Raw genomic sequence first — 16,081 nt, forward strand, 5'->3', positions numbered from 1 at the left:
CGCCCCTTCGTCGGTGATTGGTCAACAATACGTTGTCATTCAACGAGAGACGACTAGTTTTCATGCAGATGTTAAGAAATACTGCACCAAAAATCTTAGATGTAAAATTGCGCAACTACGATCTCCTCAGCAAAAACGCAAAATGATTTACAGATTTCTCTTAAATTAATTGAGACTATTTTGAGGACGTGTACTGACTATGGCGTCTCAAGAGGTACAAACAGTAATATTTCCACTTCTTTCTAATTTTTCAAGTGAAGGTATTTTAAGGGAGTATGCGAGCACAGACGTACACTTCGCCTGGCCGAGTTCTGCTAGGAGCAAACCGAACCTATGTATGCGGACGCCTTTAGTGCGTAAACTCCAACTGATCTCTAAAATATATTTAATGGAGACACAGCTGTGAACAGTTACTTGAAGTGTGGTCGAGAGAGATAACTGAGCTTTCAGCTGGGGAGTAAACCAAGGCAAACCTGGAAGGCCTTAAGAGTAAAATTGGGAAAATAAGCACTTTTACACAAGGTAATTATTTGTGCATAGTAATCTTTTTCATTGTAAGGTACCTTTTTGTGCATACAACGACTAGCATGTGAATACCAAGGCCAATATAAGGGTCAAAATCAACAAACATATGTACACAGATGTTGTTATGAGTTACAACAACCAAACGGAGGTAAGGTATGTGTGTCAGTGCTATGATGCGCGCTTTATGTCCTATAGGGGGCAGTCTCAGAACATCTTTAGTATTTCATGGATGGGTTCCTGTGCATTCCTCAATCCATCCTTCCACTCCTGGGGTACAGATCCACCGTGTACCCTGCCCTCACCCCCAGCAGAGCCCCCAAAGCAAAACCTCTGTTGGAGTTCTCTCCTGAAAAGGACACACAGACACTTTAGACTGACAATTCTCAAAACACACACCTTAAAACAGATGAATTGGCACCACATGCAAACAAACAAACTTACCGCCACAATTGGTGTTTGCCAGGATCCCTTCATGAGGGTCACTGTGAAACTCGTGTGCTAGGTAGAACATACTACTGAGGGCACCTATAAAGGACACACAAACTTCTATTAGACTCAGTGGACACTTGCATCACACACTTAAATGGAACTAAATGACACTGCTGTGGATAGGTAGACAAAGAGAAGAGAGAGAGAGAGAGAGTGATAGACACCTCGGGTGTAGCAGGCCATGCCAAGCATTTCCACTGCACTCTGGTGAACCTTGAGCCCCTCTGCAGAAGAGGTTGGAAACCTGGCTGCTTTCTGTATGTAGGGCTTGCAAGTGTCCCATGCGTCCAGCTCGGGTGACTTGAGGGCGGCCTCCGCTTGCTGCTTCAGACACGCCCCATTCAGAGTGGCATGGAGGGCTCGGGCGTACAGCGTCACATATTTCTCCACCTTGGGGTGGGGGTGGGTGAGCCGGACAAACTCTACCGCTGCAGACACCTGGGAGAGGAAGAGAGAAAGGACAGTAAAAGAGGGGGAGAGAGAGAGGTTCATTGGGAAAATCTTAATTTATTGTGTTCTCGTCTCCTTCTCAAAACCCATTAGATGAGAAGTTCAACGGTCCCTCCCCTCTGACCTTCTCATCCAATGGGTTTTGAGATGAGGCAAGGAGAGAAGGATGAAGAAAATGCAATTGAGATTGTCCTATTCAAATATTCCAAAAAGGGGTGGGGTGCAACTCTTGCAGCTTGGTCCTCATTGGCTGTGGCAGAGAGAAGCACAAAGGGGATGGCCATGGGGAGGCAGCCAATAGCGTCTAGCTGGCTGTCGGGGACTGACACGTTCATCTTCTGCTGGTAGCGCTGCTCTGCAAACTCCAACACCTGGAACACATAGACAAGACACAAACTCCAACAACTGGAACACATAGACAAGACACACAAACATAACACCTGGAACACATAGACAAGACACACAAACGTAACACCAGGAACACATAGACAAGACACACAAACGTAACACCAGGAACACATAGACAAGACACACAAACGTAACACCTGGAACACATAGACAAGACAAACTGTGAGACACTGTCTGGTTAGGTGTGTAACCTCGTATGTATGCATGCATGTGCGTGTGCATTACCTTGCTGGAGGAAGTGGGTCTGGGGTCTTGCCAGTCGGAGAAGAATGCTCTGTGGAAGGACTCTGCGTAGGTGTCTCCATGTGTTCCTGGCGGGGTCATGAAGTGTACGTAATCAGCCAGCACCGCGCCCCTCGCCGCTGGTTCTGCCACGCTGGCAAACTTCCCCCCTGTCAGGGCCTGTGCCACCCTCAGGGAGCAGATGGCATTCAGGGTATTCTCACCTGCCTGGAGACCTGCACAGAGATGTAGAGGTATACTTTAATGAATAATTGATCATATGTATTGTTAATAATTATTTTCCTTACAGAACCGCTTTTAAAGATGTATACAGACCAAGGTCATAGACAGGTACTTTTTTCATTTAGTTACATTCATTCGTGAGATGAACTGAAATTAAGTGAGCACCTTGGTGATAGTGGACCGATCCGCCTGATGCCTTCCAGAACTTGAGCTTGTTATGGAGGATTACGCTACCCACAACATGGGGTCTGTTCCCACCAGAGGACCATGCAGTGCGACCGCTCCCCGCTATGGACCCGAGGGAAAGAGACAACAGATGAAGGACTAACTCTAAATGTTTCAATGTACCTATTGCCAGTTTGATGAACATCAGGTGAAGAATGAATGCTCCTGCATATATCAAACACTCATGTCATAATTCATGACCAATAAACAACTCATTTTCAAATTCAGTAAAGGGTGATGTTAACATACCTGAGTTGGAGAGGGTGAGGATGCTGGACGGGTGTCTGTTGTTGGGTGCGTTGAAGCCGGTGATCCATCCTCCAAAATCTCTCTTGATGTCATCGATGTTGTAGTACCAGTGCACGGGCACGGACATGGCGTCGGCGGCACACATTCCCCACAGCGCCTCTCCCACCGACCTTCGCACCTGGGTCATCTCGGCTAGAGACTGGTGGTGTTACTTCAGAAATCAAACACAAAAACATGTATATTTAAATAATAATAGTAGTCTATGTTCAGATGGGTTACCCTGTGGCTACTGGTGCTCCAGGGGGCTATATAGGTAACGTTATGCGAGCTGTAATAAAGAGTCCAAACGTGGACATAGACAGGACAGAATTCCTTGACATTGTTTAGAGTGGTTTAAGAAACATATGCGGTCCTACCGTAGAAATGTCAAATTGTAGAATGATCCTCACCCTATTGTAGTAGTTTCAGCTGCATGCATGAACACCAGAATGCCCATAATAATTTCGATATAGAACTTGAGTAAATTCATTATTGCTGTGTTTTCAAAACTACACAGGGTCGTATTGACTTGACACCAAACGGACCAAAACGGGGAGGGACTACCTAAACTTGTCCAATAAGAAACTCGTTGTCGTTGCAAAACGTTTCCGTTGCAAAACGTTTTGCTCTAATGAATAGACCTAGAAAATAGCCGGCTGCATAACCAGAGTTTGACATAACTACCAATTGACATATTGTAACCGTCAGACAATCAACTCTCGCCAACTGTACATAAGTCCCTCAACTTGCAAGATGACGAACATTAAAGTTGAAGAATGTTTCATATTCGTAGTGAAATTTAACTGTCTCACTTTTCAACGGGGTCAATTCATGAAAAGCTAATGGAGAATAGATATATATTCAGTTTTAAAAAGGAGACATTAAATATTGAAACGTTTGACTCAAGCGAATGTAAAATTGGTCAATTCATCTGATTCCCATTCCTTTGTTACTCATCTGTGGATTTGCAGATCGGTAATATGTTGGATTTGTCTTCTATATGAACAAAATAGTGAAGTGCATTGTGGGTATTCGACAGTCATCAATGGAAGTAGACAAAGTAAAATGTCTCGATACCATCAGGGTTAAATAGATAAGGCAGTAGGTACATTAGCTTATGTTTTGAACGAACTGTAAATTGGTGTCGACACTTGTATAATGATGATTTTTGCAAGCAGCTTCCTGAAATCAATGCATGCAGCATAGCAAAGATAGCTAGAGATCTAGCTAACGTTGTTACTTACAACATCCTTACTGGTGTACGTTAGCTGGTAGTACTAGCTAGGCCATCGACTTTGGATACCAACAATATAGATTGGTCTTTGGTAGGCTGTATATCCGGCATAATATTGACTATGTGCTTAGCCAATTGCACATTTTCTTAGCAGGTATCCGAGGAATTCATAACCAGCTGACCATCCATCAATATTGAAAATGGATGGGTCAGAGAAAACAGAAGTTGGTGAGGAATTTTCACTTACACCGTTATATTGTTTCTAGTTTCACATACATCTCATCCAGATTGAAAGATGGAACCAGTTGTTGTTGGAGATCATCATGCAAATGATTTGTTCCTGACATTGTTTTCTCTGATTTCAGCGAGGGCGAAGTCATTCTGGGTACAGGTGGATGTGGAACAAGCATTTGATGAGCTGTATGAATATCTGACACACCTGAAGCATGCCATCAAGACCTGCACTGCTACAGACAGAGGTACATATACATTACACACACACACACACATACTGGCCATTGATGCAATAATTGTTCTGTTTTTGTTTTAGAATATGTACAGGGGATGAATATGATTACTTTATTGGATTCTGGGCTGATTGTGACACCGGCAACTACAGGCCCAGCTACAACTACAGCCCCAGCTACAAATACAGCCCCTGCCACTGGGAATGAGTCTTTTGTGGAGGTGGTTATTGGTGCAGGTACACAGCCTACTTCACGCCCAGTATATCATTAAAGTATTGGATTGATTGGATCCAAACGTGGTCTCTGAGCTATCCCAATATCTCAGTTTGCTGCTAGCCTAACATCTTCCCAACATCTGTCTCCACCACACAGAAATCCTCACAGTTTCAGTCCCTGATATTGACGACCCCCAGACTCCACTGCCCCCCCAACAGACAGAGCCCGTCTCCCCTCCCTCACCCCTCCGTTACGATGGTTCCATCATCCCCCTGTCGCCCCTCTACCCCAACAGAGAGGACCTCACGGCTCCCCTGCTGCCCCTCCAGCTCCCCTACCAGCTCCATACCTGCAGCCAGGCCTGTGTGCCCCACCTGCCCCCGTCCGCACACCACTTCCGGGGCCACAACCCTCTCAGGATCCCCCTACTCTGCTCCTTCCAGCGGCAGTGTGCTCCCACCCCACCTCTCACTACAGGGATTGAGACCGATTGTGATGGGTCTGAACCAGACTCTAAGGGGGAGGGCTCTGAGAATTCTGAGGGTGCAGAGTTGGACTCTGAGGTCACGGAGCGGGGCGTTGTTTACAAGGCTCCATGTGGGCTGAGTCTCTGCACCCCAGGGGAGGTGCTATGCTTTCTGTTTGCCACGGAGAGTCACGGTGTTCTGCAGGTGGATGACTTCACCTTTGACCCCCTGGTGCAGTTGGAGTGTCTGCGGCCACCGCAGTGGCGCCCACCCGGGCTGGCCGAGAGGGATCTGAGCCGGGGGTCAGAGCCAACGCCGGTGGAGTTGTGCCTGCGGGAGGAAGGAGTGAGGCCGGAGGACTTCCGCTATAGGAAGGAGCGTTGGCCTCACGGCTGTTTCCTCAGTTCGGGCCCACTGTTCACCAGCTGCTGCGACTGCACTGACGGCTGTGGTGACACGGAGAGCTGCGCCTGCTCTCGGCTGACCCCCGGCGGCAAACACTACTCCCACCAGAGACTGTCTGAGCCTGTGCCTAAAGGGTGAGTTGGGCTGGGCGTCTGGGCCTTGTCAGCAATCCGGCTGTGTTAATGTCCTTTGTGTATCTATTGTGCCTGGTGAGTGCATGCCATTACCAACTACTTATGGGATATGTATCTGTGTGTCTGCTAGGCTGTACGAATGCGGTCCATGGTGTGGGTGTGACCGTGGAATGTGCCAGAACCGTGTGGTTCAGCGGGGTCTGCGTGTCCGGCTGCAGGTCTTCCCCACCGGAAACAAAGGATGGGGGGTGCGTTGCCGTGACGACCTGGACAGGGGCACGTTCGTGTGCACATACGCAGGTAGGGGAAAGTGACAGTTTGGTCCTGTACGCTTAAAAATTATTGTTCAGCGAAAATGTACATACAGTGGCTTGCGAAAATATTTCCCCCCCTTGGCATTTTTCCTATTTTGTTGCCTTACAACCTGGAATTAAAATGTATTTTTGGGGGGATTGTATCATTTGATTTACACAACATGCCTACCACTTTGAAGATACAAAATATATTTTTTGGTGAAACACACAAGAACTTGAGCGTGCATAACTTTTCACCCCCCCCCCAAAGTCAATACTTTGTAGAGCCAGCTTTTGCAGCAATTACAGCTGCAAGTCTCTTGGGGTATGTCTCTATAAGCTTGGCACATCTAGCCACTGACATTTTTGCCCATTCCTCAAGGAAAAACTGCTCCAGCTCCTTCAAGTTGCATTGATTCCACTGGAGTACAGCAGTCTTAGTCGTACCACAGATTCTCAATTAGATTGAGGTCTGGGCTTTGACTAGGCCATTCCAAGGCATTTAAATGTTTCCCCTTAAACCACTCGAGTGTTGCTTTAGCAGTAGGTGGTGAACCTCCGCCCCAGTCCCAAATCTCTGGAAGACTGAAACAGGTTTCCCTCAAGAATTTCCCAGTATTTAGCGCCATCCATCATTCCTTCAATTCTGACCAGTTTCCCAGTCCCTGCCGATTTAAAAATATGGTGTTCTCAGATTGATGAGAGGTGTTGGGTTTGTGCCAGACACAGCGTTTTCCATGATGGCCAAAATGCTACATTTGTCTCATCTGACCAGAGTACCTTCATCCATATGTTTGGGGAGTCTCCCACATGCCTTTTGGTCGAACACCAAACGTGTTTGCTTATTTTTTTTGGCAACTCTTCCATAAAGCCCAGCTCTGTGGAGTGTACGGCTTAACGTGGTCCTATAGACAGATACTCCAATCTCCGCTGTGGAGCTTTGCAGCTCCTTCAGGGTTATCTTTGGTCTCTTTGTTGCCTCTCTGATTAATGCCCTCCTTGCCTGGCCCATGAGTTTTGGTGGGCAGTCCTCTCTTGGCAGGTTTGTTGTGGTGCCATATTCTTTCCATTTTTTAAATAATGGATTTAATGGTGCTCTGTGTGCTGTTCAAATTTCAGATATTTTTTTGGTTGATCTGTACTTCTCCATAACTTTGTCCCTGACCTGTTTGGAGAGCTCCTTGGTGTTCATGGTGCTACTTTCTTAGTGGTGTTGCAGACTGTGGGGCCTTTCAGAACAGGTGTCTATATACTGAGATCATGTGACACTTAGATTGCACACAGGTGGACGTTATTTAACTAATTATGTGACTTCTGAAGGTAATTGGTTGCACCAGATCTTATTTAGGAGCTTCACAGCAGAGGTGGTGAATACGTATGCACGCACCACTTTTCCGTTTTTGAAGTTATTTATTTTTTCAAACAAATTAATTTCTTCATTTCACTTCACCAATTTGGGCTATTTTGTGTATGTCCATTACATGAAATCCAAATAAAAATCTATTTAAAGTACAGGTTGTAACGCAACAAAATAAGAAAAACACCAAGGGGATGAATACTTTTGCAAGCCACTGTATTTGCATAAGAACCATCCCTTTAATAAAGGCTGAACTGTGGATCCAAATCAAGGATCTGAAACGTTATTAACTTCCCTTCCTTTCAGGTGTAGTTCTCAGGGCAGGACTGGACTCCGACGAGCCCCTCCCACCCAAGCGCCAGAAGGTGGACCTTCCCTCCGACGACGAGGTGGAGGTGGTAGATGAATGGCTGGCGCCGGCAGGGGAGGGACGAGCGCCTGCAGAGACCCTGGAGCCCTCGCCCCCCTCCTCACCTCCTGACGGGCTTCATGTGCCCGTTATCCAGAGGCCCGGGGTGGAGCTTTCTCCACAGATACAAGCCGTGTTGGTGGGGAGCTCCCTGCCAGTCCAACCTCTCACAGGTACTGGAAACTGGGCCAACGGATGCTTCAGGGGGCTTCATGGGGCCATTAGCCTAGCATTGTTCCACTGGTTTAACCAGGCTATGGTTCCCAATGATGAACATTGAGAAACGAGGCATTGTGGGTGCCTAGATAATATGCAGTCTAACTTATTTTCTTTCCTGTTACACTTTTCCTTCTTCAGGCATGGAGGTTGAAGAGGGTCTGGAGCAAGAGAATGGGGTACAGAAGCCACAGCTGAATTCCCAACCAGACATGAAAGAAGTGGATGTGAAGCTGTCTGTGTCCACAAGCACAAGCCCCAAAAAACTGGGCCCAAAGCAGAACCCTATGGAGCACCTGTATTACCTAGATGCCACGAAGGAGGGGAACGTGGGAAGGTTCATAAATGTAGGTGTATGACGGTGTGACTATCTACTCCCATTCTTTAACCCACCCACTCATAACCTCTGACATTTTGTCTCTACAGCACAGCTGCGACCCCAACCTATTTGTGCAGAACGTCTTCACTGACTCTCATGATCCAAACTTCCCCGTCATCGCCTTCTTCACCAGCAAGTAAGTGTCCGGAATAGTCCCTTTTTAATGGGTAATGATTTTGTGATAAAACTACGCGATTGGGTTGATATATCAGTACCAACAGCAGATTGTGCTTTTTCTATATTTTCCTGCAGAGTGGTGAAGGCGGGGACTGAGTTGACCTGGAACTACTCCCACAGCCCTGACAGTGACCCGGAACAGAAAGTGCAGAAAGTGACATGTCAGTGTGGCTGTGAAGGCTGTCAGGGACTGCTGGCCTGAACCTTGAGATGAACACAGAAACAAAATACTCCATTATAGCCTGCTTCTACACCCATTACATAGTCAGTTTGTGCTGTAACCAAATCTGCCTTCAGACCAGGCCACAATGACCCCAAGATGTGTATGATCGTGGACAACCTGTTATGCTTTGCCCTCATCACCTTTGTCTATTAACCTGTAAATGGGCCTTTGTATACTTAACAAAAATAAACTCAGCAAAAATAGAAATGTCCTCTCACTGTCAACTGCATTTATTTTCAGCAAACTTAACATGTGTAAATATTTGTATGAACGTAAGATTCAACAACTGAGACAGAAGCTGAACAAGTTCCACAGACATGTGACTAACATAAATGGAATAATGTGTCCCTGAACAAAGGTGGGGTCAAAATCAAAAGAAACAGTCAGTATCTGGTGTGGCCACCAGCTGTATTAGGTGCTGCAGTGCATCTCCTCATGGACTGTACCAGATTTGTCAGTTCTTGCTGTGAGATGTTACCCCACTCTTCCACCAAGGCACCTGTAAGTTCCCGGACATTTCTGGGCGGGAATGGCCCTAGCACTCACCCTCCGATCCAACAGGTCCCAGACGTGCTCAATGGGGTTGAGATCCAGGCTCTTCACTAGCCATGGAAGAACACTGACATTCCTGTCTTGCAGGAAATCACACACAGAACGAGCAGTATGGCTGGTGGCATTGTCATGCTGGAGGGTCATGTCAGTATGAGCCTGCAGGAAGGGTACCACATGAGGGAGGAGGATGTCTTCCCTGTAACGCACAGCGTTGAGATTGCCTGCAATGACAACAAGCTCAGTCCGATGATGCTGTGACACACCGCCCCAGACCATGACGGACCCTCCACCTCCAAATCGATCCCACTCCAGAGTACAGGCCTCGGTGTAACGCTCATTCCTTCGACGATAAACGCGAATCCGACCATCACCCCTGGTGAGACAAAACTGCGACTCGTCAATGAAGAGCACTTTTTGCCTGTCCTGTCTGGTCCAGTGACGGTGGGTTTGTGCCCATAGGCGACGTTGTTACCAGTGATGTCTGGTGAGGACCTGCCTTACAACAGGCCTACAAGCCCTCAGTCCAGCCTCTCTCAGCCTATTGCGGACAGCCTGAGCACTGATGGAGCGATTGTGCGTTCCTGGTGTAACTCGGGCAGTTGTTGTTGCCATTCTGTTCCTGTCCCGCAGGTGTGATGTTCGGATGTACCGATCCTGTGCAGGTGTTACACGTGGTCTGCCACCGCAAGGACGATCAGCTGTCCGTCCTGTCTCCCTGTAGCGCTGTCTTAGGCGTCTCAGTACTGACATTGCAATTTATTTCTCTGGCCACATCTGTAGTCCTCATGCCTCCTTGCAGCATGCCTAAGGCACATTCACACAGATGAGCAGGGACCCTGGGCATCTTTCTTTTGGTGTTTCTCAGAGTCAGTAGAAAGGTCTCTTTAGTGTCCTAAGTTTACATAACTGTGACCTTAATTGCCTACCGTCTGTAAGCTTTTAGTGTCTGAACGACCGTTCCACAGGTGCATGTTCATTAATTGTTTATGGTTCATTGAACAAGCATGGGAAACGGTATGTAAACACTTTACAATGAAGATCTGTTAAGTTATTTGGATTTTTACAAAATGTCTTTGAAAGACAGAGTCCTGAAAAAGGGATGTTTCTTTTTTTGCTGAGTTTTAAATGCAACATGCAACAATTTCATTGATTTGACTGAGTTACAGTTCATATGAGGAAATCAGTCAATTGAAATAAATTCATTTGGCCCTGATCTCTGGATTTTACATGACTGGGAGTACAGATATACATCTCTTGGTCACAGATACCTTAAAAAAAATGGGCCTCAGGATCTCATCATGGTATTTTTGTGCATTCAAATTGCCGTCAATAAAATCCAATTGTGGTTGTTGTCTGTAGCTTATGCCTGCCCATACCATAACCCCATGTCCACCATGGGGCACTCTGTTCACAACGTTGACATCAGCAAACCGCTTGCCCAAACGACACCAAACATGTGGTCTGGTATTGAGGCTGGATGGATGTAGTGCAAAATTCTCTAAAATAATGTTGGAGGCAGCTTATGGTAGAGCAATGAACATTTAATTATGTGGCAACAGCTCTGTTGGCAGGTAGCCTAGTAGTTAAGAGTGTTGGACTAGTAACTGAAAGGTTGCTGGTTTGAATCCCCAAGCTGACTAAGTAAAACAAATCTGTCGATATGCCTTTGTGCAACGCACATAACCCTAATTGCTCCTGTAAGTTTCTCTGGATAAGAGCGTTTACAAAATGACAAAAAAATGATTCATGCAGTCAGCATACCAATTGCATGCTCCCTCAAAACTTGAGATGTGGCATTGTGTTGTGACAAAACTGCACATTTGAGAGGCCCTTTGTCCCCAGCACAAGGTGCAATGGTATAATGATTGTGCTGTTTAATCAGCTTCTTAATATGCCACACCTGTCAAGTGGATGGTTTATTTTGGCAAAGGAGAAATGCTCATAAATAAGGATATTAACAAATCTGCAGAAAATGACAAAGCTTGGTGTGTATGGAACATTCATGTAATCTTATTTCAGCTCATGAAACATGGGACCAACACTTTACATGTTGCATTTTGGTTCAGTGTTGCAGTTTGTAGAGCATGGGGCTTGTAACGCCAGGGTAGAGGGTTCAATTCCCGGGACCATCCATATGTAAAATGTGCACATGCATGACTAAGTCTCTTAGGCTAGAAGCATCTGCAAGAGGGCATATTTTAGAAATGATACCATTGTATGAGGTCCACCATTGAGCCAAATCAAGTTGTGTAGATTAAATAGTCACTGAATGCTTTTAGTGGACCAGTTCAGTTGACTGCGTTGTCAACTAAGACCTGTAGAAATGGAAAGCAATTGAAGAGGTTCAACTGTCTAGGAGTTTACCCAGTTGGAAATTCTAAAGGAAATGTTTTCCACATCAAAACCCCAGAACACTTACATACAAGAGGCAAATGTAGGCCAACTAGGGTCTTAGTACAATACTTATACGAAACACAAAAATAAGTGCACTTGCAGTAAAAACATTGTACATTTAAAACTATTGACACGGGATGTCTTTGGCAGTACAGTCATCTCTAGACGTCTCGTCAGTCTTCTGGAGGAACAGCACGGCTTGGATGTTCGGAAAAACACACATCAGAATTGTGGACGCCGCCCTGTGTTCAGCAATGCGCCAGTTGTGTCATGGACAGCATTACCCGACAACTCGAGAATTTATGAACAGATGGCAGCGATGTCGCTTGTGTGTAGATGCAGTTTCCCGGCCTTTAGACGGCGAAATCGGTCTACATAAACTGGCGATCTAGCGGAGCGGCGTGTCGGTCTTTTTGGTGACAGCTTCCTTTCCACAACCTACCATCTTGGGGAATCTGAGAAGCGGAGTATAAAGTGTTTGTGGGCTGTTGAAGTAATTGACAGGTGTATTACATGGTCAGGTTTACCACCAACAGGAGGGATACAAATCTCCCCAAATATTGAATATGTTGAAATGCTATTTCACGCTATTCTTAACGTTTTCGTAGACAGCAACTTGTTTTTTATAATGGGAACAATTACTGGTAATTGAGTGCGCCTGGATTTGAGAAAAAAAGTTAGGCTCGCGCCCAGCTGTAAAGTCACATGACACAGGTCCCTGATCACGTGACCGCAGCATACAAAACACTCCTCTTTCCTTTCTTTCTACATGTGTTAACGACGTTCTTATACCTCGGTGGTTTGTGGAGGAGATGGAAGTCAACATGAACACATTTCTGGCAGCAGGGCTTCTACTGCTTTTCGCTATGCCCGGCGAACTTTACAGAATCCCTCCGCACGAGGAAGTCGCCAGGATGGCTAGATTCGTCGCCAACCAGTGCAACTGGGCTTCCATGGCCACAATATCGACCCATGAGCCAGTGCAAGGACAACCCTTCTCCAATGCGTTCTCTACCAGTGACGGGCCAGTTGGGTCTGGGACTGGGGTGCCCTACATGTACCTCACCACTATGGAGATCTCTGTCCAGGATTTAAAGGTGGGTAGGACACTATTTCTGTCAATGGCAACGTAGGAAAGGTATGGATCACTGTTGTTGCCAACAATGTCAAGACAAAACAATGACGTAAAGTCGATGACAGATAAGGTTATTATTTGCATTATGTCGCCTACTGCAAGAAAAAGTCCTTGTTCTATTTGTAGATGACACTTAATTTCCATTTAGAGGCATGACTGAAAGTTGTTAAATTATGCAACTCATTGGCCCGTCATGAGTCAGCTGCTTTTGGGGAGTGACACAGCAATTTTTTGTAAAGACGTCACATTTCAGTCTTATGTTGATGGTGGCAATGAATTGACAGCTCAGTCTGACCCAGCCAGCACCATGTATGCCAGTTTACAACACACTCTTTGGGCTCAATCCGATCCGCTTTAGCCAACATCCGCATAGCAGTTGTTTTGACGGTGTCAGATGTTGAACTGCGTTAGAGCTGTCCAATCCACAAGCGGCTCCTGGCATATACCTAAAGCGGGCAAAGCCATAGGCTAAACTTTTAACCTTTTTCTCTAATATATAACCTACACAGGCCTATATGTGTGATGCCATTCATAAGGGATGTGCTGAAGAGTAAGGAGATATTGACTGACTGTGTGTTTCAGGTGAACCCCCAGGCTTCCTTGTCCATGTCCCTGGCCCAGACAGACTTCTGTAAGAACCAAGGATACGACCCTCAGGATCCCCTTTGTGCCCACATCATCTTCTCCGGCTCTGTGCTGGAGGTGAGGGTTAATGACATACACACACAATCAGTCTCACTCACTTGCACAGAGTTTATCACATCATCTTCTCCGGCTCTGTGCTGGAGGTGAGGGTTAATGACATACACACACAATCAGTCTCACTCACTTGCACAGAGTTTATCACATCATCTTCTCCGGCTCTGTGCTGGAGGTGAGGGTTAATGACATACACACACAATCAGTCTCACTCACTTGTACAGAGTTTATCACATCATCTTCTCCGGCTCTGTGCTGGAGGTGAGGGTTAATGACATACACACACAATCAGTCTCACTCACTTGTACAGAGTTTATCACATCATCTTCTCCGGCTCTGTGCTGGAGGTGAGGGTTAATGACATACACACACAATCAGTCTCACTCACTTGCACAGAGTTTATCACATCATCTTCTCCGGCTCTGTGCTGGAGGTGAGGGTTAATGACATACACACACAATCAGTCTCACTCACTTGTACAGAGTTTATCACATCATCTTCTCCGGCTCTGTGCTGGAGGTGAGGGTTAATGACATACACACACAATCAGTCTCACTCACTTGCACAGAGTTTATCTTCATGAATCCTCACTGTTCTGTTTACCTGTATGTCTCTGACAGATTAACGGTACAGAGGCCACCTTTGCCAAGAAAGCCCTGTTCAGCCGCCACCCTGAGATGGTCGACTGGCCCACCGACCACAACTGGTTCTTTGCCAAGATGAACATCACCAAGGTGTGGGTTCTGGACTACTTTGGAGGGGTGAAGACAGTCACCCCAGAAGACTACTTCAAGGCTACACCCTACAAGGCTACACCCGTCAAGGCTACACCCTACAAGAGACACCACTGAGTGAGTAGCTATTGATGCTTTTCTCTTGCCTCTGAGGCCCTGTCCAGAAACAGCCCCCAGCCTCTGACACAGGATCAGTGACTAGGGGTTTCACTGCCTGGTGCAAATCATCTCAGGATGCACTGTTGTGGAGTGCACCTCTGAAACAGAGTCTGATTGGTCAGATGTCATGGTGTTTGATCAATGTGTCATCGATATGGTTTATTGTCAGGAATGAAAGTAATGAATAGCACAAAGTGCATGTGACAAAAATGTACTGAGTCACTGTTTTAGTTTACAGTGGCTTCAGAACAGCTGACTGTTGTATTTCTGTCTTGTGATTCTTGTAGGAGGACACCACAGTCAGTTTGATGCGGAGGAATCGTACGTTTTCCATAGTGATCTAGAGGGCAGGGGATGATGGACCCAATATTTTGAACGATGAAGCCATTTTTATTTATTTTTTTCCCCAACTAAATTTGCTCAATAATGGCCATTTGCTGAATTCCAAATAATGTAATATCTACTGGGGTGTCTGTGGGTGAAGGGGGTGGTTTGGAATTCAGTTTCTCTCATATGCTTCCAATTGAAATGTATGGCTATAGGGATGGATCTCTGTGTGTAATTGCATGAGTGAGCAGGTTATACCCTTTAGGAAGCTCTCTTGTTGTGAAATATAATTATTTTAAGAAGGACTGCCTTCGTTGTTAGGGAGTTCATTTGGCTTTTGTAGTTATAAGAAAGAATTGATGGCATCACTCTCCCATTTGAGCAGTCATATGCAGTGTTGTATTTTTACCACAAGAGGGGGAGGTGTGAGGCTTGGTACAGACAGAAGCAACTGGCTTGAAGGGTAGTTTGACCAAATTACATCTGTTGTTGTAGTCAGGAGGTGATTGTTTTTGTAATGCCATTTGGGGTATGCCAACAAGGGTACCACCACTCTATTGCTTTTGGACAATGCCACCAATAAGCTGTAGCAAGGTAAACAAACCCACATTCTGGGTGGCAGACGCTAGCTCCATAGAATACCTTTAATGTAGGTATCCATCAAATTAGAATAAGTTGTAATTTGGGTGAACCATTTCTTTAAAGCAAAGGGAAAACATGATGCTCTTGTTGAATTAAATTGTGTGTTATAGTTAGTGGTATGTGTTGATTATGAAGCATTGCACTTGTCATCTACAAATCCATTTCTCATTTTACAAGTAAACCTTTTTTTAGTCTAGTCTTCATTTAATCAGTTTGGGTCTAATTCATTTAAAATCAATTTCATGCCAAAATATAACAAAATATGACATTAATTTAATACAAAATGTATTCAGATTTACAACTTCACTTCTGATTTTTGCTGGAATTTAAATACATATATGTTCTACGTGAAATAAGTATTTTTTTAATATATATATGCTACTATATTAATTAAAAAAAACATCAGTGCCTGAAATGGCTTCAGAACCTTTCTGATCACCACCTGTAAAACAAACTGATTGAGGTTTTGATGCTGACATGATACATATTTTTGTAAACAAAATGATGGATGATTTGTATAAATAAAGCTATATTTTATATGTACAGTACTTTCCTTTGTTCTTGTTAAATGTAATATTTATCTTATTAAATAATCAGGTTGGTTTTCCCATG

The 16,081-nt window shown here is 45.3% G+C and overlaps 3 protein-coding genes across 9 annotated transcripts; 2 read left to right on the forward strand and 1 right to left on the reverse strand.

Moving 5' to 3' along the window:
* Window positions 1–73: 73 nt before the first annotated feature.
* LOC115179142 (histone-lysine N-methyltransferase SETDB2) lies at window positions 74–9,038 on the forward strand. Of its 6 annotated transcripts, none has more exons than XM_029740437.1 (10): window positions 74–522; window positions 4,236–4,312; window positions 4,450–4,563; window positions 4,635–4,787; window positions 4,924–5,773; window positions 5,904–6,073; window positions 7,730–8,005; window positions 8,190–8,395; window positions 8,475–8,563; window positions 8,680–9,038. In XM_029740437.1, exons 2-10 carry the CDS (start codon window positions 4,285–4,287, stop codon window positions 8,804–8,806), a joined length of 2,013 nt encoding a protein of 670 aa, XP_029596297.1. In that variant the 5' UTR covers window positions 74–522; window positions 4,236–4,284; the 3' UTR covers window positions 8,807–9,038. The 6 variants fall into 6 exon arrangements, with proteins under 6 accessions (XP_029596297.1, XP_029596294.1, XP_029596300.1 ...); XM_029740434.1 differs by lacking the exon at window positions 74–522 and adding an exon at window positions 3,867–3,951; XM_029740435.1 differs by lacking the exon at window positions 74–522 and adding an exon at window positions 3,875–3,951 and having other exon boundaries at window positions 4,239–4,312.
* On the reverse strand, window positions 527–3,822 carry LOC115179143 (uncharacterized). Of its 2 annotated transcripts, none has more exons than XM_029740442.1 (8): window positions 3,261–3,822; window positions 2,812–3,022; window positions 2,503–2,625; window positions 2,098–2,330; window positions 1,698–1,835; window positions 1,179–1,452; window positions 967–1,050; window positions 527–871 (listed from the first exon to the last, which is right to left on the reverse strand). In XM_029740442.1, exons 2-8 carry the CDS (start codon window positions 2,996–2,998, stop codon window positions 774–776), a joined length of 1,137 nt encoding a protein of 378 aa, XP_029596302.1. In that variant the 5' UTR covers window positions 2,999–3,022; window positions 3,261–3,822; the 3' UTR covers window positions 527–773. The 2 variants fall into 2 exon arrangements, with proteins under 2 accessions (XP_029596302.1, XP_029596301.1); XM_029740441.1 differs by having other exon boundaries at window positions 3,228–3,822.
* A 3,466-nt stretch (window positions 9,039–12,504) lies between the features above and the next one.
* LOC115179452 (protein CREG1) lies at window positions 12,505–16,016 on the forward strand. The gene is made up of 4 exons (XM_029741001.1): window positions 12,505–12,870; window positions 13,491–13,610; window positions 14,228–14,458; window positions 14,788–16,016. Exons 1-3 carry the CDS (start codon window positions 12,586–12,588, stop codon window positions 14,456–14,458), a joined length of 636 nt encoding a protein of 211 aa, XP_029596861.1. The 5' UTR covers window positions 12,505–12,585; the 3' UTR covers window positions 14,788–16,016.
* The last annotated feature ends 65 nt before the right edge of the window (window positions 16,017–16,081 follow it).

The sequence above is a fragment of the Salmo trutta genome, chromosome 39 (assembly GCF_901001165.1).
Source record: "Salmo trutta chromosome 39, fSalTru1.1, whole genome shotgun sequence".
Lineage (NCBI taxonomy): Eukaryota > Metazoa > Chordata > Actinopteri > Salmoniformes > Salmonidae > Salmo > Salmo trutta.